This window comes from Anas acuta, chromosome 9 (genome assembly GCF_963932015.1).
Source record: "Anas acuta chromosome 9, bAnaAcu1.1, whole genome shotgun sequence".
In the NCBI taxonomy this organism is placed as follows: domain Eukaryota; kingdom Metazoa; phylum Chordata; class Aves; order Anseriformes; family Anatidae; genus Anas; species Anas acuta.
Genome location: NC_088987.1, coordinates 16,876,279 through 16,901,623, shown reverse-complemented (window position 1 = coordinate 16,901,623; position 25,345 = coordinate 16,876,279). Strand labels below are relative to the sequence as shown.

Sequence of the window (25,345 nt, the reverse complement as noted above, 5' to 3'; positions counted from 1 at the left end):
CTCCCTCTGCAGACATGTCCTGATCCTGCAGTTGCAGTATGGGCAAAATGCAATTTCTGCCACTTACCCTGTCCCCAGACATGGGGCTGGGGGCTCCTGCCCGGGTCCCACTCTCCCTGCCCATGGAAAAGGAACAGCTGGAGCACACGAGGCTGTGGTTTTCTTGCACATGAGAAACTGCAACTACTTAGTGCAGTATCAGCAAAAGGGCAAATAAAGCAAGAACATGGGAAGTAAGGAGAAGGTGAACTTAGACAGAAGTCCCTGAGTAGCCTGGGAACTCAACACAGCAACCCCAAATCCAGTGCAGAAGTGGGAAATAATAAGGGCTGGGAATATTTCAAGACAATGGCATCCCATGGCCTTTCTGAACTTGTAAGACAGCAAGCCCTGAAAGGTAGAGCTGCTAGCAAGTACGACACTGACTGCAAGAAGTACACCTAATCAGGGCCCAAACAGCTTTCTGAAAATAACAGCGGATACAGGCAGAAAGGCAGTGTCCTTTCCAGTACTTCCCCCACAATTTACTAAATACAGCTCAGCACAACACTGCTACCCCCTAATCTCAGGCAGTCCCTGAGCCATCAGCAGGCATATCCCTAGGCAAGGCTGTTGGAGGCCTTAAGGCGAGAGACCCCATGCAAAAGTCATGCTTGCTTTGAGCATGTGATGTTTAAAATAGCAGCCAAAGGGAAAAGTGAGGTGGGAGAACAGGCAAGGGAAAAAAAAAAAAAAAAAAAAAAACGTTTAGTTTTAGTATGTTTAATAGACTTCGTAATCTACAAATGGTACAAGCCAATGGCAAACCAATGGTGCACAAAATACAAAAACCTTTTTGCTGAAAGATGAGAAGTGACAGTGAAAAGAAGCACCAGCAAAGGTGGTTTTCAGATGGATCCCGCTGAAAAGGCTCAAGACTCAGCACTCAGATGGGAAGGCTTGCTTCAGAGTGAACATTACAAATATTATCTCTTCACATTGCTGTTGAGTCCCATATTCAAAAAGGCAGGAGAACAAGGGTGAGCCATCTGGCCCAACCCCCATGTACTGCAGATCTGAATAAGCACATAAACCCTTGAAGAGGATGCTTGGTTTTGTCCACTGTTCTGGGTTTAAAGGGGTTTTATTGAGGTAAATTCCTAAATCTCTTCGACCCTTTGGGTCTGTAGGATGAGTGTAGAGCAACCAACTATCTTGGCACCTGGCATCACGGGGAGGTGGGAAGGCAGTAACACTTCCATGACATCCAAAGGGAGGCTCTACAAGCATTTCAACCCGTTGGCCTCCCTCAAAATCCACCCCGTGGTTGTAGCTGACGGCCTGGATTCTCGCTCCCTTGCTGCTCCTTGCGTTGCAGTAGAGCACCCTCCTGCCACAGGTGTGTACCTCAGCTACCTGGCACTCCACCGCACTCTCCTTCCCCACAAAGTTCCCCATCTCCCATGTCGTCCCATGGTCAGAGCTGATGAAGCAGAAGGCGTGAGGGGTGGGGTGCTGCTTAGGGTCAAGGATACGATAGGCATAGGCAGGAATCACAAGGCTCCGGGCCTCATTGAGCAGCTGTAATCCGTGGCCTGGCCCCACTGCGAAGGTGGCCCAGTTCTTGTACTCGGAGCTAATGGTACCCTCGGTGATATCCTGGACAGTGCTCCAGGTGCGTCCTTGGTCCATGCTAGTGATGTAGCAGAGACGCACCAGGTTGGTCTTCGTCCTGAGCTGGTGCTGCTCAGAGATCTTTCCTGGGACGGCTATGAAGAACAGGATCAGTTTCCCTGAGACCTCGTCATAAACAGGACAGGGATTCATAGAGCGGTGATCTTTCAGCTGCGCACTGACAATGGTCTCCATGCTACTCCACTGCCAGGGCCACGTGAAGGGAGACAAGAATGAAACACACTGTTACAGGTAAATCCAGGTTGCAGTGCAAGTATGCCCAGATAAAAGTTACAGAAGAGTTTGAGAACAGCACAGAATGAGCAAGTTTGAAGACAGAGCAAGAAACAGGCAGCCAACATACCAGCACCACCAAATGTAAATTAAAATAAATTAAGTTTATTTGGATGATGCAGTGCTCATGCGCTTCATCAAACAGGTGGGTTACGTCCTGTTTAAATTACAGCTCACTGAGGAGCTGATAACTCCACATCTCCATGCAGCTGGTGTCTGACTACACTGTTAAAAAAAACTACGCTAACTGAATTTTAAGGAATTCTCACAAGCATTTATATATACATATGACACAGACATATAAAATGTGGTTAAAATGTGCTTGTAGACCCTGCACTCTGTCAGTGCTTCTCAGGAAGTCATGTAAATAACTGAATCCTTTTGAAGTATACTGGATGCTGACAAACCCATTTGCATTAAGACTTCTGCTTCTCCATTTTGATCCGTGGCAGCCTGCAGTGAGACACCTTGCTGGAGCTGATCATGTGGCATTACACACCCTGGGGTGGAAATTTGGACCGAGTTGTCCAACATCACACAGAAAATAGGTTGCAGAACAAGCATGCCAACCCTCCAAGCCCCACCTTTCTTTACATGAATAGCATATAATACAACCACATTTCAAACACCAACATGGCAATTAGAAAATTATTCCTACATAGAGTTATTGGTTTGGTAAAAGAAGCAGTGTTTTCCAATAAGATTATACTAATTAGCTTTTCTACCCTGACTTGCTGATTACACTTTTTGCTTATGTCTTATCTTTGTCTATTCAACCAGTATTAACTTTTTGGGGGGAATATTTAATATTTCCATTTTAAGAAACCCTAGCATGTGAACACAAATTACTGAGCTTATGACCAACTGAGCCCTACTTAACTGAATTACAGGGGTTACACAAGGTGTTACCTGAATGGTACAACACTGCAGGTGTGCTCAGAGGCTGCTTCTGCTAGGCAGACTCCAGCTCTTAAGAGTCTATAGTCTAAGACAGTCACTGGTGAAGGATTGGAATAGAAAAATTACTTTCCCCCTCCCCCCCCCCCAAAGACATTAATGCATTTGCAAATGCAAGAAATGATTATAAATAGAGTATCCACCACCCCCAGTCACCCAGCAAGATAACTGTTAGTAATAACTGGTAGATTAATAAGGTAGCCAATTCACTGGCACAGACAAACCAGACGACACTCTTTTGCGTGGGGAGACTAGCTGTTCTCAATTGTTTTTTAAACCAGGAATTAGTTCTAAAAAGATGAATTAAAAAAATAGTCACTAATCGCTAATTCACTGCTCCCCATCCCTGTGATACTCCTCATTTCTGCCTCTTTTCCACATCTTTACTATTGCAACAGGACTTTTGCCCTTGCCCCTCTCTGCTTCTGCAGAGATGGGTCAGAGTCATCCCCAGAAAACCTACTGTACCTGCTCCACTTCAGTCCCTCAACAACTGCCCAGTCTTGGGGTTGAATCCCAGCAGTCATAAAGACACATGCATTACCAAAAGGTCGGCTTGTCTCTTACATCTGGGAGAAGTAAAACGGTTTAGCTACAGTGGAGAAAGCAGACCCATTCAACTCATTTGGGACAGGGCAGCAATATGGCTGGACAGTCTCCCCATTTCCTCCCCAGTCTGGTACCTGAACATGGTGCGTGGTTGGGTCATACATGCCTCTGCGCATCGCTATCAGCTTGGCATGTTCATCTACCACATCCTCTCGTTCTTCAGCAAATGCCAGTATGATGCTGAAACGTGGCAGGTAGAGCAGGGCTGGAATTCGGTAGCTCCATGTACTGTTCCGGAACAACGTCTCTTGCTTCAGCACAGGAATTGAAGCCATCACGCTAGGGAAAGAAGACAAAACACACTGCATTTTAACCCACACTTAGCCTATCAAAGCTTGACAGGAGCAGATTCCACTGCTTTCTGCCCTCCCTGCTCAGCGGGACCCGACATGCAGTTAAATGCAACTTCTGCTGCTTTCACTTTCGTCTTTTTCTTGTGCTCCTCTAAACAGAATCCACATGTTGCATTGTAGCTGGCCACACAGACCAGACCTACCCCAGAAACAGACTGGTTAATCTTCCTGGGGTTAAGTAGACTAATTACAGTTAATTAAAAATCTGTCTGTAGTTTGTTTTTTCTTTTTAATGAAATTCAGAAGCTGGGATTTTTGGGGGGTTGCTTTGAAATTCAGAAGATTGTTGATAATCAAACATTTTAGTATTTTGCCTCAGAAGAACATTACTATTTTTGTTGATGGTGTTTCCAATATCCAAATATGAACTTTGCCAAATATGAACTTCGAACCCCATAATGACAACATAGCAAGGCAATCCACGGCCACAGCCATGCCCCTATTTGACGATGGTAAGCACTGAGCATGAAGAAAAGAAAAAGAGAACATCCTCCCTCATAAGATGAAAGAACAGTCTGAAAGGTGTCTAAATGGTGAAACTGGAAGGTGTCAACCAACTGGATGTAAGACATCTGAGCGTACCATGAGAGGCGCAAGGCAGGAGAATTAGACTTACGTACTGGGTTCTGCAGGTTTCTCATTAGAAGGGGAAAGGCCACTGCTTGCCTGAAGCAGACATGAGGTCTTACAGGGCCATGAACATGTTCCTAAGGGCCTCAAAGAACTTGGAAATAAAGTCATCAGCAATATGGAGCTGGTAACACATCAGGTGGGACACTTGTCATCTGTACAGTGACTTAAAAGCAACATTAGGGAAGAAAGCAATCATGAGGGGACACTAGGGAAGCTGCCTCTATGGACCTGGTCTGTGCCATGTCTGCATATTGTCTCTCTTCCTCCCCTTGGATCCACTCATCTGTCTGTCCTGTTGCACCAAGCCTCTCCTGATAACTGATTTACCCTGGCAAAAACCCACTGGCTCAGGGGAATTACATCTGAGCAGAGTGGAGGGGAAAGAGGGAAGAAAAAGGACCTCTGACACAATGCAGAAGAAACTGAAGGCCTGAATATCCTCAGCTCAGCGGAGATGCTGGGGGGATGGGGAATAAAATAAAAACAAAATTCAGAAAAAAAAAAAAAAAACAGGCCTTAGATCTCTGACGCATTGAGTGGGTAGGATGGCAAGGATAAGATGACAATACACTATGAGTAAGAAATTCAAATGCCTCCTACCTCAGCTGAGGCAAGACTTGCAATGCTGTCTTGAGCGTTGAGGATTCTCCACGATTTAGATAAATAGGAAAGTGCTATAGTGGCTATTGGCTGTGTATCAGATCCTCATGTTTTTGAAGTCTGTCTTGATAATTCAGGACCAGATGGAGACAAACTGAAGGTTGCTTAAGCAGCTGCAGAAAGCACATATCTACCTGGAGATCAATTTTTGCTCTTCCATCTTAGAAGAAAAAAGAATTAGCTAGCCTAGCACAGACTTGATTAACAAATTTCTTTTACAGTGCAGATTACTGAGTTCAGACAATGCAGATAAGCAGTTTGTTCTCAGCCAGGACCATCACGTTATGCTCTATCCAGATCCACAGCTAGGCAGCGAGCATTCAATTACTCCTTGCTTTCACCTTTCAGATGCTATGAACACACATGAATTTCTTAAACTTACAGCACCGATCAGAGGGTCCTAACTGCACTCTTTTAGCTAAAGCCAGCTGTACAGACCCTAGCCAGCCCCAGCACCGTTGCTGCTCAGATGCAAAGCCACAGGGGAGAGAAGTCCATCTCCAAGGGGTAGCTGCTCCCTCCTCACTGCCACTTCCAGTGCAGCAGCCTCTGTACAGAAACATTACCACAGATTTGATCTCAGCTCTCCATGCAACGCCATGAAGAAAATAGGAAGACTGTCCTAGAACAAATAACTGTGTTGTTCGCTACAGAGCAGCATGGATCTGGCTATTTATACAGACTGCAGCCGTGGCTGTTCTCATGGTTCCTGAAACAGAAGCTCACCAGAGTACTTCCAGACTATTTAAAGGGAGATTATTTAAAGGGATATTAGTCAGCCTGTCTACTGCAGCACAGGTTCCCTAAGATTCCTGCTCATGGTGCCATCCCGATACTGAAATCCTTCTTGAGGGCAGGGCAAGGGACAATGGGGGAGAAAAGAAAAAAAAAAAAAAAGAAAATAAAAAAAAGAGAGAGATGTGGGCCACCCCCATGAACCCCTGAGGCAGAGCTGAAAGACCAGTGCCACAGAGGCTGTGCTGCAGCGTGGCAGTGGGAGCAGAACAGCCCACTGCAGCCTAGCCCCTCCTGTATGATCCTGTCCCCTACAGGCATCTCTCCCCATGCTCTTGGCCCCTCTGCAGGATGCTCAGTGTGCACGCCACAATGCTCTTCTGTTCCTCTTAGTGCTAATTGGGGAGTGAGGGAAGGTGGGATGTTCGAGGGCTGGGAACAGCTGTTGGACACAGCACCCACTGCAGCTGAGGAAAATTCTGGGACCGAGTGGCATCTGTTCAGACTAGACAGGGACGTGTGTACCCCACACACAGTGTGCATGTTATGCCTGTATGCATACACACACTGTATCCACCTGCAGAGAAACTCTTCCATCCTTTTTCAGACGCACTTAAAAGTCAGTATTCAACTTCTTCTATCTTCTTTTGCAGTGGATCCTCAAGCAGAGACTGAGTCACAGCAGCTTGAGTTTCACACAAAATAAAAAATGCAGAATCTTTAAATAGCTTAAAGCTCTTAATATTTATTTAATAATAATAATAAAAATAAAAAGGCTGCTTTAGTTATTCTCCAGCCAGTTGAAAAGAACTGATTTTTCTCTTGACCTCTACCCATTTTCAAAGGTAAAAACACTGGCTACACTATCCTAAATAAGAGAGAAGTAAAATTAGCAAATCATCAACAGAACAGCAAATCTTGAACAGAACAGCCACATGAGGAGTGTTCAAAAGCTCACACTCCAGCGCCGCAAGAATTCAAATCTGACACGCCAGCCTCTCCAGGATTAGATTGTCAAGGAACGCATGTGTCCCTGATGCTATCCTATTCCTACTGAAATAACACTGGCTGGCCTGCGAGGAAGAAGAAAGTGGTTGCACTGCAGCCAGCATTGATATAAGAACACCGTCAAGACAAAGTTTGCAGACCACAGCAGTGTCTTTTGACAGACCAAGAGCTATATCTGGAGGGGGAAAAGAAAACCACACCAGCCTTCTAGGAACAGAGGCCTGAACTACAAGCAGGAGATTGGAGAGCTGCACACAACTTGCAAGTAATTGCTCCGACTTGTATCAATTTGATTACCTTGGGAGAAAAGTTAGCTGTACTTTTGTGAGGTAAATGGGCACAGAAGGAGAAGTGGAGTTGACACAGTAATTTATTTCCTGAGAGGTCACTGATAACCTCTTTGTGGATGACAGAGAAACTAACGGGGAGAAGGCAAATTTGTCATGCAGCCATTAAACCAGTATTGCCTCCTGTTTTTTGGTATCTACTGGAGTTCTGAATTTACTTCCCAGGCTTACCCTTGAGAAACATTCTGTTCAGGGATTATTGACATTTACTTGCAATTCCTCTCCAATGCACTGGGGAAGTTGCTGCCCTGAGATCCAGTACCCTGCTTCCAAGCAGAACTGTGCAGAAAGAAAAGCATGGTGGAAGAAGGAGGAAGCTGGAAGAAGGAGCCCAAGCTGCAGTAAGGGATAGGTTCTGGCAAGCACCAAGATCAGGTATTTGTTCCTTCCACTTCTCTCCTTCAAGGCAGCTTACATGGTTTGCTGTTTAGTTTGTTTTGCTTGGTTTTTGTTGTTTTGATCTTTTTAAATACAGAAGAGGGTAATTCCTTCCATGATTATTTTAACCCTCTCCAAGAAGAGTGACTAAAAAGGATAACATTTCCACTGACCTCAGCTACTACAAAAAACTGTCGTTAACAAGTTCAAATCCACAACAAAAAGGCAGTAGGTCTTTAAAAACAAAGCAGCAGAAATAAGGTAATAAACTGAACTCCATCTCCTGATCCCCATCAGGGTGCCCTGCTGCTCTGTGCAGGAGTCAGTTTGTTCCTGGAGGAATGTAGATAGATCCCAGCCAACCAACCAAACCTAGCCAGGGAGGTTTGGGGAAGAGGGGGCAAGGAACACAAACAAAAGAACCTGAGAAAGTCAAGTTCAAAAGCCAACTAAAATTCTGCTTTTCAGTACAAGCACAGGAATCTGTCCTTCTCTGCTCAACATCAGACCTGGGCTTGCAGCATGTTCCAAGCTTATAGAAGCCAGCTGAGCACTATCCTGAAATATATATATATATATATACACACACACACACAGTGTTTCATTTAAAAAAAGATGACACTTCCATTAGAATACTGCATGGAAATGGGCCAGGAGAAGCCATGTTCCAGTTGTACAGGGCTAAGAAATAGGAGATCCAGTTTGCTTCTAAAATGCTTGCTACACAGCGTATTTCAACGTGCAAGCCTTCCCTCCTAGCTAAACAGAGTGCCTGTACCTATTTCCGCTGAAAGCCAGCGCCAGAGAGCTATTCCAGCCTTCTCAAGCCCCTAGAGCACATCCTACACTAAATCTAGATCATGGGATTCCTTAACAAGCCGGGCAGCACCAATAAATAAACCAGCCTCAGTGCAAGGTCAGAAAGTAGAGCTATCAGTGACACCTGTCAAGCAATAAACTTTAAGCACATGACTGTTTAAAACATTCAAAATTCAAAACTGAAAAGGCACAGAGCTGGAATTACTTTAATCCAGCTGCCAGCTGGATTAAACTTTTTAACTACACTAGAAGCAAAGTTTTTCTTGTGGTAAAGACTTCATACCACACCTACAAGGGGATTTTCAGCCTCCTCAGTCATTGCTTTCCTAAACAATGGGTCAAGTTCTGCTTTCAAAACCTTGTGGTTCAGCCTGGCAGAAGCTCCTGTGCTTTAAGACACAGGTTTTCTGAGCAGTACAGAGGAATTACATGAAACAGCATTATTTTTCATAGCATATGATTGGTGGAGGACTACACAGACTGTACTCCAACCTGAACCGAAAAAAAACCGTAGTATTTAGCTTTTTAGAACCGAAAAAAAGTGTAGTATTTAGCTTTTTAGCTCCCAGTAATACCCACTGATATGGAGAGGAAAAAAAAAAAAATGAAATACCTCTTTCACTCTGTGCCTCCTGGAAGTCACGTCAAAAGTAAAGGAAAAAAGCACTCTTATTGGATACGATAAAAGGGAGGTTCACCACACTCCTACCAACTAGTCTCCAACCTGCAAAATTATTTATATTGGCAGCGATGTCAGCTGTCTCGGATCCCCCAGGAAGAGCTAGCAGCTGGCATGTATACACAAGCCGATATTTAAATGGCAAACCTGTTTTGCATACAAGGGGAGGTTCCATCTGAGCTGGACAAATGCGAGGGAAAGATTTTTAAATGACTGTAGTAATTAAACGACTTATTTCTATCTGCATGGATTGACAGGACTACAAAATAGCTGTTGTTGGTAATGGTTACGCAGTTCACTCCTGCCTGTCCTTTCCTGCTCTTCTTGTCCCCTTGTGCTGAGGAGGGGTAAGTTCCTCCAGTCCCAGCACGTTGCCTCTCAGAGTGCTCTGGAGCTCCATGAAAGCTTGCCACAAGACCCCAGAAAATGGTTATAACCAGGGAGCAAGGGTGCTGTGACAAGCTGACATATCCCTCTGCTGGCTCTACCCACCTGGCATCCATCAGCGTGCTGTTTCTGGATGAAGGGATGGACTGACACAGGGGCACCCAGGCAGCAGTAGAGGAGCATGCTACTGCATACGGATGCAGCTCCCAGCAGCCAAACTTCACACCAGCAGCTGCAGTCAATGAATCAATAGGCACAGTCAAGCAGAAAAAAGGAGGGGCGAGTATGAGCATAGGGTCCCAACACGTGGTGGGAGGCTGAGGGAGAAGAGGACAGCACCAGCCCTTCTCCCAGGTGTGAGCTTAGGGGCAGCACCTGCAGCTGCTACTGCTGGGAGTAGCCAAGCAAATTGACTTCATGACTACCTTGTACTACTGATGTAATGTGGTGCTGCTGCTGTCAGGGACAGCCTTGCCTCACCTTTCCCATTCCTGGCTGTTTCTCTTCCTTTATGTTTTCTCTGCTGTGTTTCCATTGCTGCCATTAACACTTCTTGGCTCTGAGATTATTGGGAAAATAATAATAATAATCCTGCAAATAGATCTTGCTAGTAAAGAAAAAGGAGGAAGCAAAGTCTACCCACTTGACAGCAGTTGTGGTTTTGATCTGTGCAAGCCAAATAGAGAGTTGCTAAGGTGTTGATTTACGACCAAGCAATTTAATTAAATGCTTCTGTATTACCATCTTCCCTCTCTCTTAAGCAACCCTGCATCCCTTCTCGTGCCAGTACTGATGCTCATCTTACCTTGGCAAGCCATCAGAGGATGACAGTCTGACAGAAAACTAATCCAGAAAAAAAAAAAAAAAAAAAGTGAACAGCTTTCTGCTGGGTCACTGTCCTGGACTACGTCAGCAGGAGTCAGACAAGCAGCAGGGGAGGGAGGAGGAGTATGAAGCTGTTGACAGGAGACATAGATTCACCTCTCTGGCAGCTGGCCATTAGATCAAATTAGCTGTATTGTAAAACCACACCCTGTATTTATGAACCTTGCCTTAACTGGGCAAGTAAAGTATTGCCTTAACAGAGACACAAAAGAAGCCTGAGGGCATTTGTATCTTGCTGTTATATCTGGAATCACACAATAGTCAATGCAAGGAAAAACCCCTCCAGACAATGGCATTGATATCCACGAGATGTTAACTTCTACCAGTGAGTCCTGGAGAAAATCCAGAGTCAAGCTAAGCAGAAACAATTAAGAAAGGAAGAAAGACACCAAAGACGCTGCTAAGACACTGCCTGCCAGAGTGAGACATGAATGATTGCTTTGTGGATTTCTTCACCTTTTCTCTGCTCCCTGGCTAACAGCAGTGTTGCTCAGGTGGTGCTCTGAGTCACGCACAGCTTCTGCAGCCAGCCAGACCATGAATGCTTGTTTGTTTCACAGAACTCACTTTGCCTGGCCGCAGCTTAAAACTGGCTGTCCACCTCTCCTCAGGGTGGGAAGTCCAGAGCATGGCTCATAGTGAGTGTTGTGGTGCCAGTGGTTCCCTGCTCTACACTGGCAGCACGTGCATGGTAGGGTGGCTGTGCCCTTGCCACCTCCTGTCACCCAGCTCCCTGTCCCCACATGTCTTTACCCTCCCTCCCAAAGCAAGAGCCCCATCTCCCCTGGCAGAAACAGCCAGTCAGTAGCAGACATGGCTGTTCAGAGAGTAACAGCCTGGAAAGGCTAAAAACCACTCCCCAGGCAAAAAATGCAAGCTTAGTCCTGTTGTGAGATGAACCCCAGTGCCCGTGCAGGGCAACCACACAGCCAGCAGGTGGGCGCCCCGTGGTGCTTCCCTGGCACAGCCATCACCGAGTGCTTGCAGACAGCATCCAGGCCCCCAGCGCTGCTCTCAGACCCCAGCCCGCACTGCAGTCCTCTGCAAAAAGGCCACCTTCCTTCCTGACAGTGGTGCTTTCACCAAACAGCATGTTGTGTGCTGTAACTATTTTATAAAACCATTCCTTGCTGGCTACAAAACATGGATTTCTCTGTGTAGATGTGCTGGGTTTGATCCCCCTGCTTCCTGCTGGGGTAAATCAAAACCGGTGGCACAATGAAGTTTAAAATGAGTATAGGTCTAGGGAGAATCAAACTCGTCACTTCTATTATTCCCAACTTACTTCATTGCCATTACATCTGATTGTTGTAATGAAAATGTTTTAAAAAAGGTTAAAAAATGCAAATGGGGTGTGTGGGTGCATTAATAAGAGGATATAAAAATAATGCAGAAGATAATGTAATGAGAGAATACTGAACAATGGAGCATTTGCATTTGGACAACCAAGCTCAATTTCAGGTGCCACCTCGCAGGAAAGATATAGCAATAGCTGCAAAGGAAGGCTAAGAATTCATATTTCATATGCTCGTACTGGTGAGCATATGTGAAAGCAAATAAATAAGAAAACAAGAGATGCTACATTTAATGAGAGTGACACCTAGTCCATCAAAAACTATCAGTGTGTATTTCCCTTGCAAAATATTTAAACCTGAATCTATTGGTTTGTTAAACTACTAGAAAGGCAAGCCTGGCACAGGTAATTCAGTATTTATGGCTAAGCTACAGAGTGTAGCAGCTGTCATCAGTCAGCTAAAGTTAAAATCAAGATGTCTTATATGGAGCTAGGCCATATGAGAGAGCAATTACACAGCTTTGCAAATTTTTAGTTGAAATCCTATGGGCTGCCCCCCAGACATTAGGGAATATGGTATCGTTTGTGCAGAACGTAAGTCCTATGGACCTGATGGCTGAATGAATGTCTGTGCTGTCAGGAAAAACAAATCAAAATAAAACAATAAAAGGTCAAATTAATAATAACGAATGTAACTCACACAAGTGCTAATAGCAGAGAATTTTGGAAAAGAGGATTCTTTGGACAAGGGAACATCTTCCTGTTTTGTTCTGTGCTTTTTTTTCAATTCCACCTCATTACAGAAATGAGCAGTTGCGCACATTCAAAGCCACTGCCTCGCTATCCTTATCAGTTGTGAGAGCAACAGGTATGAGGAGCAGGTACTCTTTGGGTTTGCATCATTTTACTCTCCAGTGACTCCTGTTATGTTACCTTTGATTTCTATCAAGAGTAAGCAAAGGATTGTGCTCTCAGTGTTTACTTTCCCAGTAAATAATAGCCTAGCTCTTAAAAATGATTTCTGCTCCTCATGGAGAGACCTGGGTGAAAAAAAACCCTACTCTCTCTACCCAAAGGGCAACACCATCACTCTAAAATGGGCTGGGATGCCTTCTGGCACTAAACGGTGAATTCTGCATTTGTCACAGTGCAGCCTTTGTCCCCTGTGGAAGACACTGCCCCATGAACAGCCTAGCGTACATGTGATACACATTACATCACTTTTTCACCCCACCCATTCTATTCGGAATGGAAAAAATAGATATATTACTTTTGTAATAAGATGAAGATACATGGAAAGCAAAAAGAGAGGTGCTAAGATTCACATACAGAAAGGAGGCTGTAGAAACATGATTTATTTAGTCCTCAAAATAGCAAAGTTGATAAGGAGTTGCTCCAGGAGAACTGGAGGAACTTAATGACTGAAAAATGCAATAAAACTGGAATCCCTTGCCTCATGTACCCTGCCAGCTCTGGGGACACTCAGATAAACAAGTCTGAAGCACAAGGCTAGCAAGTTTCACCCTGAAGCGACTCTTGTGATAGGGGAACCCAAATTCCAGAACATCCCTCATGCCCGTGGCCCACTAGCTCACAGAGCAGGAGTGCGCAGGTCTGACAGTGACCTTGATTAATCATTACAGGATTCATTGCTGACAGCTCTCTATGCCCAGGTCAGGCCTTCAGCTGGTATAAAGGGATAGTGACACTGGTGACCATGAGGCTATGATGACTGACCACAGATGGAGCAGAGCTTTACTGAATACACGTTTGGATTTCTACAGAGTAGATTGGGCGTGGGAAAAATACAACCTATTTTAAAAGGAATGGGGTAATTCTATGACCAATTAAAACATTTGGAGATGAGGCAGTTGGTAAGTTTAGTGAACTTCAAAAAGAAAAAATCATGGGAAAGACTAGCATCAACTTCAGCAGGCACTATGGTGCTGAGTGTCATTCATTCTACAGGCTTAGTTATCCAAGGAAAATGTTTTACCCAAGTATAACACTGCATAGGTGTGCAGGTTTATCTGTATTCCTTCGAGGCATCGGGCCCTAAGCTGTTCACAGAAGGATATTCAGACAGTAGAAAGCAAGCCCACCTGAAAGAGCAGCAAATGTAAGCACAACCTGAACACAAAATCAAAATATTTCATGGGAGAAAATTATAATGCTTTTGGATGAACGGATACAAAAAGCCTTAAAATTAAACCAGGCTGGCTCTGCTATATCCATCCCAATGCCCAGGTATGTGAACATGCATGAAAATAAAAAAAAAAGGCAACCTAAAAATAGTCATAAACATTGAGGCCTTTGCATCTCATATGCCTGTAAATAATGTAAAGCAAGAGCAGTAGCTCAGCCAGTGGGCCTGAAAAGTGTAAGCAAATACCATTTACTGTTTCCACTTATTTGAGTTTGCAGATTTAGACCAAGGTTTCACCCAGCTGTTAAAGATTTATATGGGAGGTTTAACAAAGCCCTGTCATTAAACCTTTGGCACAAGTGGTGCAAAGGACATTCAGAGGGTGTTTGTACTAACTTACCTAGATAAAGGGAAAGCTGTTCCTTTAAATTGTGTTTGCTGTGACTCTGGAAACTGAGCAAACAAAGTCTGAGGGAAACTTTACTTTCAAGCAGAACTGACAGAAGGTACAAGGACTGAAGGACAGCGATCTTCAGTAGGACACACCTGATCAGGATTCAGAACTGAATTGGAACTTTCTAACAGTTTGTGGGAGTTTAGTCCGGATTTGTTGGACAGACCTAATCCTGATGGCAAATGAGGCACCGGTTCAGCCCCTGACAGTCAGGTGAGTAAAATCCTATTCTGGGGGATGCTGGAAGAGGAACAGTCCGAGGAAGAAACCTCAGACAAACCTCAAAGGCAGGAATACAGTGCCTGAGAAAGAACCAGCTTTGCTCTACCAGCAAAGTCACCCTGAAGGAGTCCTGGGCAACCCAGACAGGGCACAGCCAGGACACAGTTGAAATACTGGCTGGTGGAAAGGACAGACACCACTGGCACAGCTTGAGAGGCATAAAAACCACCACAGGGAGGAAGCCTAGCCAGGGGAGACTGAGGCTGCACAAAACAGGCATTAATGTGACAAACTAAGCGGCAAACATCCCCCAAACCAATCAACCAAACTGTGTGTCTTTTTCCAGGGGCAGGACAAGTTGTGATTTTTCCTGGCATATTTTTACGTGTGATCTTGCTTTAAAAAATAAATAAAATAAAGACAGGAAATATGAAAAACAGCCTGTTTTCCTCCTAATGCCAGGCTGATCTTTTCCCTTAGCTGATCTTTCCTTTCACTCTCAGGAGACCAATTACTGTGAGTCCACTAGAGCTGTGAACTCTATCCCAGCATTTATGTATATTTTTAAATGCACAAAGTAAACAAGGACTCAAATCTCTTAAGAACAAGCTAGCTCTTGAGATATTAACCTATTGACAGATTCAGCCGTTATAGTAGGTCTGCCAGTTCCAGACTTAGCTGAAAGTAGGAAATTGCACCAAAACAAATGAAAAAAAAAAATCTTAAAAGGTTTCACTGAACTTGCAAAAAGGACTAATTGGCTGACATTCACTTTATGAGATGGACAGAACTTTTATTCGGGTCTCACTGTACCCAAACTCCAACATGGACTGATAAATCCAATCCACTTTAAGACCAACTGTAAATATAAGAGCATGCGTGAAACAGCATAGTAATTGACAGAAAAGAAGAGCCTAGAGACAAAGAACACGTTGTCCCAGGCTTCTGTAATTTGGAGAGGATATTTGCAAGACAATGTAAAATGCTTTAACTATATAATTACCATTATCTGTGGCCAATGCCTGGGGTTTTTACTAAAACTCTACTTTTGGAAGTAGCTTGTCATATGATTTCTATAGGCAATTATATCACCATCTTTACCACAATAGTGCCTGGAGGCAACATTTTTTGTTTCCAAGTAGCACCCCATGGAAGCACCCCCATTAGATCTAAAATAAGAAAAATGGACTAGCTTCAGTGAAACCTAAAGCAATCTAGAAACCTTGGCACCTCTCTGCCTTCTCTTTCCCAGCCAAAATCATCAGATGTCTATGAAAAAACAGGTCTAGCTTACTCTGCAAAAATTGGACTTTGCTATTCCAGAAGGGGGCAATTCCTGAAACAATGACCCCTTCCTAGAATAAACTGCAGCCAGCACAACTAAAATTTAGGGAGAATCACAGTAACACTGAGGAAGTAGGAATCTAGACAAAATGTCTGCTTTTCACTTGGGGTTAAAAATATAGGAAATAGCAAATGAATAAAACAAAACAAAAAGAGAGAATACCCAAACAGGTCATCAGGTCATACCTATTATTATTATTATTATTATTATTATTATTATTATTATTATTATTATTATTATTATTATTATTATTGTTGTTGTTGTTGTTGTTGTTGTTGTTGTTGTTGTTGTTGTTATTATTATTATTATTATTACAGTATTGTCCAGAGCTCTTTTGAACCCATAAGGCTCTCTTTATTTCATTCTCTTGTACTAAACTCCTGCTCAAGTAGCTCCCAAGAAAAAAGATCATGGGAAAAATATAGGAGTACTTACATACCACAGCATACCACTCCTACTCTAGAGAAGGGGATCTAAGACCAAGGAAAATCCCTGACTTGTTCAAGATTGCTCAGGGAACTGCAGCAGAGCTGAGAAATGAAGTCTGCTCTCACAGGAGCCAATTCAGTGCCACAGGCATGAGACTTCTATCCTCATCCCAGCCTTGCTCTTTCTGTGCTTAAAAACTGGGGAGAAAGAGAAATGAAACAACTGCTGTTAGTGGGAAAGATCTGAAAGGAAAAGCTTTGCGGATCTTATACAGCACTTCCACTACCTAAACTGAGCTACATAATCATGATTGAAGAGAGTGTCACTTTGACAAAAACTGAAGAGTTCCTGCAGCCAAACAGCACTGCATGGGTGCCTGTTTTTCTGGAGTGCAATACTGTCTAGTGCTGTAGCAGGCAAAATGGAGGCAAGCATGGGGGTTTCTGGATGTGACTGCCAAAGCCCCAAACTGGTACCCCAGTCCTGGAACAGAAAGAGACTGCTCTGCAGTGGGAGCAGCAGTCCTGCAAACCTCCTTTCCCACCAGAGTTTATCCTTTGAGGCTAAAAAGAACAATTCTGGAGAAGTTTGCATTACAGATGCTGTTTGCTGCACAATTTCCAGAGTTGCCTATCAAATATTTTTCCTGAGTGCTAAAAGTTTGTAGAATCAGTGTAGCAGGCTGTAAGAATAGTATCAGTTTACATCAGGTTTGCATTTAGCTTGATGCAGTTGACAAGGATAGCCTAGGAGAGCAGCACTCCAAACTTGCCTGGCATTTCAAACCAGTAGAAACCAGGCTAACAAGATTCTGATGTCTTTACTGACTTCTGGCTTCCCTGCAGCTACGAATTTGCAAGCAGACTCACCAAACAGGCACTCCTTGGGCCCTCCACCCAATAACCACTGGGGGAGGAAAAACTGAGAGCTCTACTATTCCTTGATGAACAAACTCAGCCCTCTTCTTTCCTCGCTCTGTGGATGTTTTTGTATAAAAAAACTCCTTTGAGTTCTGACCCCTGCAGTTCAAATAACCACCCATGCTCATTTCTTCCTTAACAAGTGTCTCATACACAACCAGCAAATCTAGAAATAGAAGTGGATGTCACTATTTTTTTCCCCAAGAGCAGCACAGGTGTTCTCCGCCCCAGGGACACTGAGCTTGTCTGCTTACTAACCAGTCTGTCTTGAAAAACTTCAACCAAGGCATCTGCTAACCTCTCTTTGTGTATCCTGGTATTACTAAACCCCTCTGCTTTCAGCAAGGCATTATGCCCAGGACATTATTTCCTATACCATGTACTTGACTAAGTCATTTCATCATAGACCGAACTTCCTAAACCCGTCTTTTAATTTTTAGAGGCTGTGACATTTCTGGACAAAGTTTAAACTTTATGTTTTATATTCTTTCCATGACTAGAAGGTTTCGCATGGTCCAAACAGAAGAGAACAAACAAAAAGAAACACAGACCCACAATTCCCATGTGCAACTCTGTAAAATAGGAGAGAGCACTGGTCAGGCTGCTAAGGGTCTTCTCATGTACTTACACAGTACACTGCTATCTTCTGTTGAGGCTACGTCCTGTGATTTGCACCTAGTCCTGTGTGGGTAGTCATATACTCCCCCTCTCCTAGGAAAAGCAGTGTTTTGGTTTTAATTATTCACCTACCTTCCAAGAATAAACCTGGAAAACCACAGCTACTTAGTGACAATTTCACTTAAAACTTCTAACCAGAAATAGGGAATGGCATGGCATCAGAGGCAGCAACAGCAGGATTATTATTATAACCAGCAGGAAATAGGAAAGGGAGCTTCTCTTAGAGATAGGAGTTCTTTTTAGCATACAGAAATATGTCAATGACGTCAGAAGAGCAAAATGAGTTTTATACCTGTTACTTCTCAAGATGTTCTCAAAATCTTCAAGCAGGGATGTACTTTCACCATTGCATGTGCACTAATTTAAGGAAAAGAATAAAAATAAGGTCAGCTTTTGGTTTAATCAGTTTTAAGCACTTATAATGAAAACCAGAAGGGCTTGTAGATTTCCACTTCTATGTGCTTTAAAAATTAGGTTAACTCTCCCTATACAGATGAGAGTGTTTGTATGTGTTTATAGATCTAAATATATATGTATGTACATGTACATATATGCAGAATAGCTTCAGACAAGGAACAGTTTAACATCTTAACATCTTATAGCTCATAGCTGTATCTACTACATGAGACCTAGGGGCTGAAGCATGGAATGCAATGGGATAGGGCTGGACTACTCTGAGATACACGGACCAAACAAATATATCCATGAGCAGAGATGGAGTTATTAATGACATACAAGAAAGCACATTATTTTAATTAATTATTTTTGACTCATAAAGAATCAGTAAACAACAGAAAAGATAAATCATGCTGGCAGCAGAAAAATATGTAGCTATTTAGTGTTACTCATTAAGTGTATATTGATATATACCAGTTAATTAAGACAGAGTAGCTGCTATAAACACTCAATTTTTCATGCAGAGGGAATTGTGTGAAGACATATCTGTCTCTGTCATATGTAAGTAGCCATTTATAGGATATACTCGTTTTGTATCTGTGTTTACACACGTATACTTACTTCTACCCATAGAAGGTCCCACAATGCCAGACTTAATTCTGGAAACATTTTTATATCTCACAAAGCCATTTGAGTCATTTTTAGCTGTTTTAAATATACAGGTTTCTCTCTCCAAGCCCCGGTTGGTTGGTCTTATGGTATCTAGTGCACATGGCTCTGGAAGCTATATTAAACAAATCCAATGTAATTTATTTTTAGCCTCGAAGTGTTTCTAAAACAGGTTCTCTGTAACATATGTGCAAGACATAAAGGTTTTATTGTCACAAGCGTGTAATGAACTGCATAATTCTCTCTTGGTTTGCTTGCTATAAATAAGGTACCAGCACTAAATCATGGCAACAAAACCATTCTGTTTCACTTTTCACCTGAAAGACTACCTCAAAATCTGGGTGTTTGTAGTTTGATTCTGTTAGGACTGGTGGTAGAATTCAGTCTTATTTACAAAATAAGTATTTGTTTTCTGGAAACATATAGGGTCAAATAATTCAATATTCCTTCAGCTAACATTCCCAAACTTATTGTCTAGTTTTCTCTGGCTTCTGCTATCCTCTTTGGTCTGTCTCTCACTTTCTGGTCAGTCTGTTCCTGTGCTCCTCCTGGTTTCTCCACCCCCATGCTTTAATCAAATAATACTTTGGCCTTGCACCTAAATAGTTCAAATTCTTTTGTGAAATGTCATGTACCTTTGCTTTGGACGGGGACATGTGCTTAACTATCTCTGGCAGCCATCTGAAAGAAAGAGTTGGGATTGTTAACAGTTCCAAGGAGGGTTATCCCAACCATTGACTATGAAAACATAAATACATGCATAGCCATGCAGCTCGGGACCCTGATGGCTTTAGCTGTGGCTGGTTAGGGTATTACCATGCCCAGCTGCCTATGCGTCCTTCTGCTGGAAGTTTGTTCCCTTGAAGCAGGGGTGGCTCAGCAGGCCACGTGAGAGTGCCTCACTCGCACCAGTTTAAAGTCTGTGCATTAGCTTCAGCCACTGATGAGGCTAAATGAATTCATAGCTACATCTGCTGAGAGCTAAATCTGCCAGAGCCTAGGGCTGAGTCTGTGGGTGTTACTATTCCCCTGACTCAGACAGAAATATCTCCCAATGCAAACGCAGGCCTGAGCCTGTGTGGAGCCCCAGTGCCTTCGGTGGGGCCCACCCGCATGTGGCACTCCTTAAGGGATCGGCACCCACGTGAGCGAGAACGGCAGCGCATGAGTAAGGCTTGCTGCTGGATTTTGGACTGTGCCCCATCCCCGTTTTAGCCTCATTATGATGCACAGCGAAATAGTCTAGAGATGACATTCCACTCCTCTTAAAGTAGAGGAAGAGGAAAAAAAATCAATGTCTAATACAAGAGCAAGGATTTAATGGGGGACTGATGGCGGTGGGAAGCAGAGGGTTGTTTTCAGTTTGCAGAAGTCTTTCAGAATAATTAAAACATTTCAGAAAGACACCGATATGACGTGGCAAAATAAACATCTGCATGTATACTTAGACTGTATTTAAAGAACAAATATTAATGAAGCCATGTGCACTCTGAGGGGTGGAAGACTGTCCTAAAAGAGCTCCATCTGATTCATCAAATGGACATGAAAGCTGCATCTGTACATTCAATGTGCAAAACCTTCCAGATGAGGTCATTAATAGGGCTTAAACTTCAGACAGTGTGAACATGTAAAAAAGAAGAAAAGATGATACGGCCTTCTGATCTTCTACAGCATAAAACCCCTACAGCCAAGAAAATAAATTCTGCAGTGAGCCCAAACTTTGAGCTATATGTAATTGAAAAGGGCATCCAGTCTTCATGTCAGGATTTAAGGTCATGGCAAAACTAACACACCACCAGGTAATTCATTGCAGGGGTTCATTGCCCTCTGGGCTAAAAGCACCTGCCTTCCTTCTGGTCTGACACAATCCTGGCGTTTTTTGTGTGGTCACTCAGACACATGAATACTCTCATCTTGTATTCCTGCACTGGCGGTAGGAATACGTTAGACAATCAGATAAAGGCAATTCATCCTCTGTGACTGTACGTCCCTATATATATAACCATACAGTCAAGTTGTACTCATGCTTGCTAGTTCCTGTTTCAAAACATCCCTGCATTGCGTAGCTGGAGACTTCAGCCTCTAGTACTAATGAAGCAATCTTCATTACCTTTCCAGTCTAGGCAGCAGCACTGTAGAGCACTGGCAGATGAAGCATTTTTCATTTCAGAATCATTAGGCATAAACTAAGCATATACTACGCACAGTACTTACAACTTTTCAGCCAGACAACAGACTTCACCTTATTTTAAAAACAGATGATTACCCGGGGCGGCAAATTACCAGGGGCAGCAAAAGGGCTGCGATCCAGCCGCTGTGCTGATCAGAAAACCACTGCTGACGAGGGGTCGGGGCGCGTGGAGCAGGTGGCTGTGCTTAGCAGCAGGGATGCCTCTGGCTGCCCTCCTGCTTCAGCAGCAGCCCAGGCAGCCAACCCCAGCAGCTCCCCTGTTGCTGGTGGCACCCCAGCTGGCGCCAGCATCCAGCCACATGGCCTGGCCCTGCTGCGGCTCGTGCGGCTGTGCCTGCCTGGCACGTCGTGGGCTGAGCAAACAGGGAGAGGAGATCGGCCACCGCTCTCGCTCCGGGCACACTCGGACCAAATCTTGAAGACTAAACACGTTCGAAATACACACAGGCCTCCAGAGCCGCAATATCAGCTTCCAGGGTGCAGCTCCTGCTACTAAAACCATTGTTATCGTTCATTAGATATAACCGATTAAAAGGAGTTGCTCTTTTGACACACCCAATACCCTTTGAATTCCTGTCAGCCCATTCTCTTGGTGCAGCCTGGACCAGCAGCTAGTGGCTGGCATCCCCAGCCAGACCATGCCTTGAAGTAGATTTGGTCCCACCCTCTCAGGAGCAGCAGTGGAGCCCTGTTTCCCCCCCACACCCATGCATCCAGGCCTACACTAACATCCCCAAGTTCTCGTACAACAACAATTTTTTGTTATTTACTGGTAAATTCCATTATTTTTTTTTATTATTATTTTTTTTACATTGGAAAATAACATCCCTGTACAGTCAAATTCCTGGAGGCTGAGTTATGTGTGAGTCAAAAGGCATATCTCTAATGTTGCTACATGTGCATTACTTGCTGCTTTTTTACTGTTGTCATCTGTCTTTGCTCTGCATCCTTTTTCTCTACAGACTGCTACTTTGGTCTTCTTGAACTATGGGCAGAAAGTTTGCTTGCAAAGAAAAGCCAGGTAGGTGGTGACACTGCGGCTAGACGTGCTCTCATGTACTTGGGATGGGTTATTCCTGTTGCAAGACCTGACACTCAGCTACCTGTGACTATCAGAGGCAAATACCTTCTTCAAAAATTAACTACAAGCATTCAGACAGGGATGGTTGTAGTCCACACCTGCTTGAATCATTCATTCTCTGCCACTGAATAGCTTGACAGATACCAGAATAATATAATACTACGTTTGATTATATCCTTGAAACTCATGCCTCACTCCTAAAGCAATTGCAAGCCAGGACTTTTTGACTGACATATCAGTAAATGGCTTCTAAATAATTTCTTAGAGTATCAATTTTGTAATTGTAAGGATTGCCTTCATAAATACATCCTCTTCTTGAACTCTTAATTAAAGAAAGTAAAACTATACACAGTCTGTACAGCCACGGCAATAAACATATCTCCCCTCGCCTCTGCCCCTCCTAGAAATCAAGGAAGTCTTTCCCTCCTCCACTGCCGCGTTCACTTCTGTTCACATCTTGTTCATGAGGGACTGTTTGGAAGCCTGACAGTAAGCCAGCTGTTCAGGACAGGCCCTCTTCATTCCTCTGATAGCCAAAAAAAAAAAAAAAAAAGTATTCTGACAGAGATAACTATGCTGGTTGGATGGTGCTACTAATGTCTTTGGGCACCCACCTGAGGGAGTTTCACTGAGTACCACAGAAAGGTCCTTCTCTGGCAGAAGCGCTCTCTCCATGACCTTTGATCATATGGGAACTTTGATAACTTTGATATAGAGGAGGTTGTTACAGATCCATGTCCTTGGGCAGGTGATGGAAGAAAAGTGAATGAAAAATACGTGGTTGTTACCATTTAGGGTTAGGAGAGATTCCGTGTGCAGTATTAGTTGTGGTCCAGTTAACTGAAATGTTTCCATTACAGTTGCAAGGATCAGGCCTTTGAGGCGCCAGTTTTGGGACAGGAAGAAGCACAGTCAGAAAGGCAAGGGAAAAGAAATAGCCTCTTCTTTCTTTTCAAGCTGTCCCCAACAGCAGCTGTTTTTATTTCGCTGTTCTACTGAGCCACAGCAACAGAAACAGACTTAGTGAATCTCTGTACCTCAGAGTAATTTACAAACCAAACTTAACACCACAACCAACAAACAGGCCCTTCATACGCTTCCAGTAACACTGGAAACAGTCCCAGAGCAACCACCAGCTCCAAACCGTTCCAAAGTCTTTGAAACTGGGGCTTTGAATCGAAATGACGACCCAAATTTAGCAGCTAAGAGCTGCATGCTGTGGTTCAGGTTGTGAAAGGAAAAAGCAGACTTTCTCATCTGTGGAGCCAGGAAACAGAACAGCTCAGGCCCAGTGCATGAGTTCAGATTGTGGCCTGTCCTTTGTAAGGTTAAAACATGGGGCACTCCATAATTATGGAAAGCAGAGGATTTGCAGATTATATCCCAATTTACCACTTGGAGCGGCCCAGGGGGCAAGAAAGAAAAAAGAGTGTGGCATACATGGGTTCACGGAGATTGCAGAAGAGCAAAAAGCTGAGATGGTATACAAGATACCTTCTGGAGTGCCTTGTATGTTGGCTATTTTGTGATGTTATAAACCTTTGATATATAGAACTTATTGAAACAAAAATTGCTAATCTATAACACAAGTTTATGCCCTTCTCTCAGTGAACTGCAAATCTTATATTCACATTTCCTATACAGCATCTCTTTCTACTACTTATGTTAGCCCCAGCCCTCACAAAATCATGTATGTACTTAGAAAGGCTTCAGTAACTGTAAGAAGTCAACGAGACACAGCCAGCAACGAATGCTTAATTAATCAGCTCCTATTTTACCCACTCTTGGGAAGGTCCACCTGCAGTGTTGCTGCTGGAGAGGTCTGTCTCCTAGAAATGCCTGAGAGTGCTGGCAGAGGCCATGCACCGACAGTGTGCAGCAGGACCCCCGTGTGGACATCCACGTGTCACTGAGGGGCAACGCTGGCATATGAGGGCAGCTTTGGGAAATAAAATAACATCTGCACGCTCTCCGTTGCTGCCTTATCTTTTCTCTTCTGCCTTCACGGTGGTTAAGGATGTTTCTTCACTTAACCATACTGCAGGAGTGAGTATTAATAAGCGTGAGGAAGCCACCTAGCCCTGTAAAAGGCATTCCTGCTTCTGTTACAGTGAAGTGGTACACACAGAGCACACAGTTTAACAGAACTATCTCTTCAGGTTTTACTTTGTATTCCAAAACATTTTCACCCTCAGAACCAAGAACATGGCCATTACCAGAACCCACTCTAAACGGACTAGTGATCTGCTGCTCCCAAGAGGCCAAAAGGTGTGGTCATCAGTGGAACAAATACAGTCATTTTTCCACTGACTTCTGAATGTGTCATGACAGGATGAACATGTAAAAGCAAAGTTCAGGACTTTAGAATAAGGCTTGTAAGGTGTGGGATGGTCTCCTTCCTCACAATGATCTCAGAAAAAAATATCCAGGGAAGTCCCTGTTACCCTAAATAGATGCAGCACTGCAACCTCTGGCCTAACTAGAACTTTTTCCTCTCTTTTCCTGATTTGTCCTGTTTTTTGGTCTCCAGCTCTAACTGAGGTAAAGCTGATGGAGCTATGGACGTTACCTGTCTTCGGCTGCTCTGCTGCTGATCCATCCTCTCGGTTGCTATAGAGACGAGCTCTGGGAGCCATGGATGGGCTCGGGGGAGAAGCCTCCAGCAGGCTGTCTGCTGGTGGGCACCAGCCGGCTGCTTCCCAGCAGGTGCTGACAGAGCTGGCTTCGGTCTCTGACGGTGAGGAAGAGTCAGAAGGTGCTAACCCAGCCACCCACGAGGGGAACTCGCACACACATTACATTGCCATTCAAAGAAATTCCAGGTACTATCGGTCCATGAGGCTGCCGAACAGATCGAAGAGAAAGACTACGAGAGAGGCAATGCATAGGGGGCATGCTGCAGGTGAGTACCCCAAACAACATCACACTTCCTTCTGCAGAGAGATCAGAGCTGTAGGAACCAGGGAGGTTAGGAAAGGGACAGGGAAAATAGAGAACAGACCCAGTGGTCAGCACACTATAGAGCATCCCTGACTGGCATGTTAGCATCCCTCTGTGCCAACCTGCTTTGCTCAGCCTGGAAATGCAAAACACTTGGGTGGTTAAACAAGCTTCATGGTGGAG

The 25,345-nt window shown here is 43.9% G+C and overlaps 2 protein-coding genes across 9 annotated transcripts in view; one reads left to right on the top strand and one right to left on the bottom strand.

The window, feature by feature from the left end:
• Window positions 1-746: 746 nt before the first annotated feature.
• Window positions 747-25,345, bottom strand: part of NEU2 (neuraminidase 2) — a 36,106-nt gene continuing 11,507 nt past the window's right edge. Inside the window, exons 1-5 of one of the 7 annotated variants that reach the window (XM_068692324.1) lie at window positions 9,273-9,534; window positions 9,060-9,170; window positions 5,100-5,319; window positions 3,588-3,792; window positions 747-1,857 (exon numbers count right to left, since the gene is read on the bottom strand). In XM_068692324.1, the coding sequence (XP_068548425.1) occupies window positions 919-1,857; window positions 3,588-3,788 (1,140 nt within the window). In that variant the 5' untranslated portion in view covers window positions 3,789-3,792; window positions 5,100-5,319; window positions 9,060-9,170; window positions 9,273-9,534 and the 3' untranslated portion in view covers window positions 747-918. Of the gene's footprint in view, window positions 1,858-3,587; window positions 3,793-5,099; window positions 5,320-9,059; window positions 9,237-9,272; window positions 9,535-9,617; window positions 9,932-18,177; window positions 18,243-25,345 lie in introns of those variants that run through there. The other 6 variants (XM_068692321.1, XM_068692322.1, XM_068692325.1 and 3 more) reach the window with 6 other exon arrangements.
• Window positions 7,053-25,345, top strand: part of NGEF (neuronal guanine nucleotide exchange factor) — a 57,293-nt gene continuing 39,000 nt past the window's right edge. Inside the window, exons 1-4 of one of the 2 annotated variants that reach the window (XM_068692312.1) lie at window positions 7,053-7,624; window positions 14,332-14,504; window positions 22,104-22,162; window positions 24,753-25,124. In XM_068692312.1, coding sequence (XP_068548413.1) covers window positions 24,857-25,124 — 268 coding nt within the window. In that variant the 5' untranslated portion in view covers window positions 7,053-7,624; window positions 14,332-14,504; window positions 22,104-22,162; window positions 24,753-24,856. Of the gene's footprint in view, window positions 7,625-14,213; window positions 14,505-22,103; window positions 22,163-24,752; window positions 25,125-25,345 lie in introns of those variants that run through there. The other variant, XM_068692313.1, reaches the window with a different exon arrangement.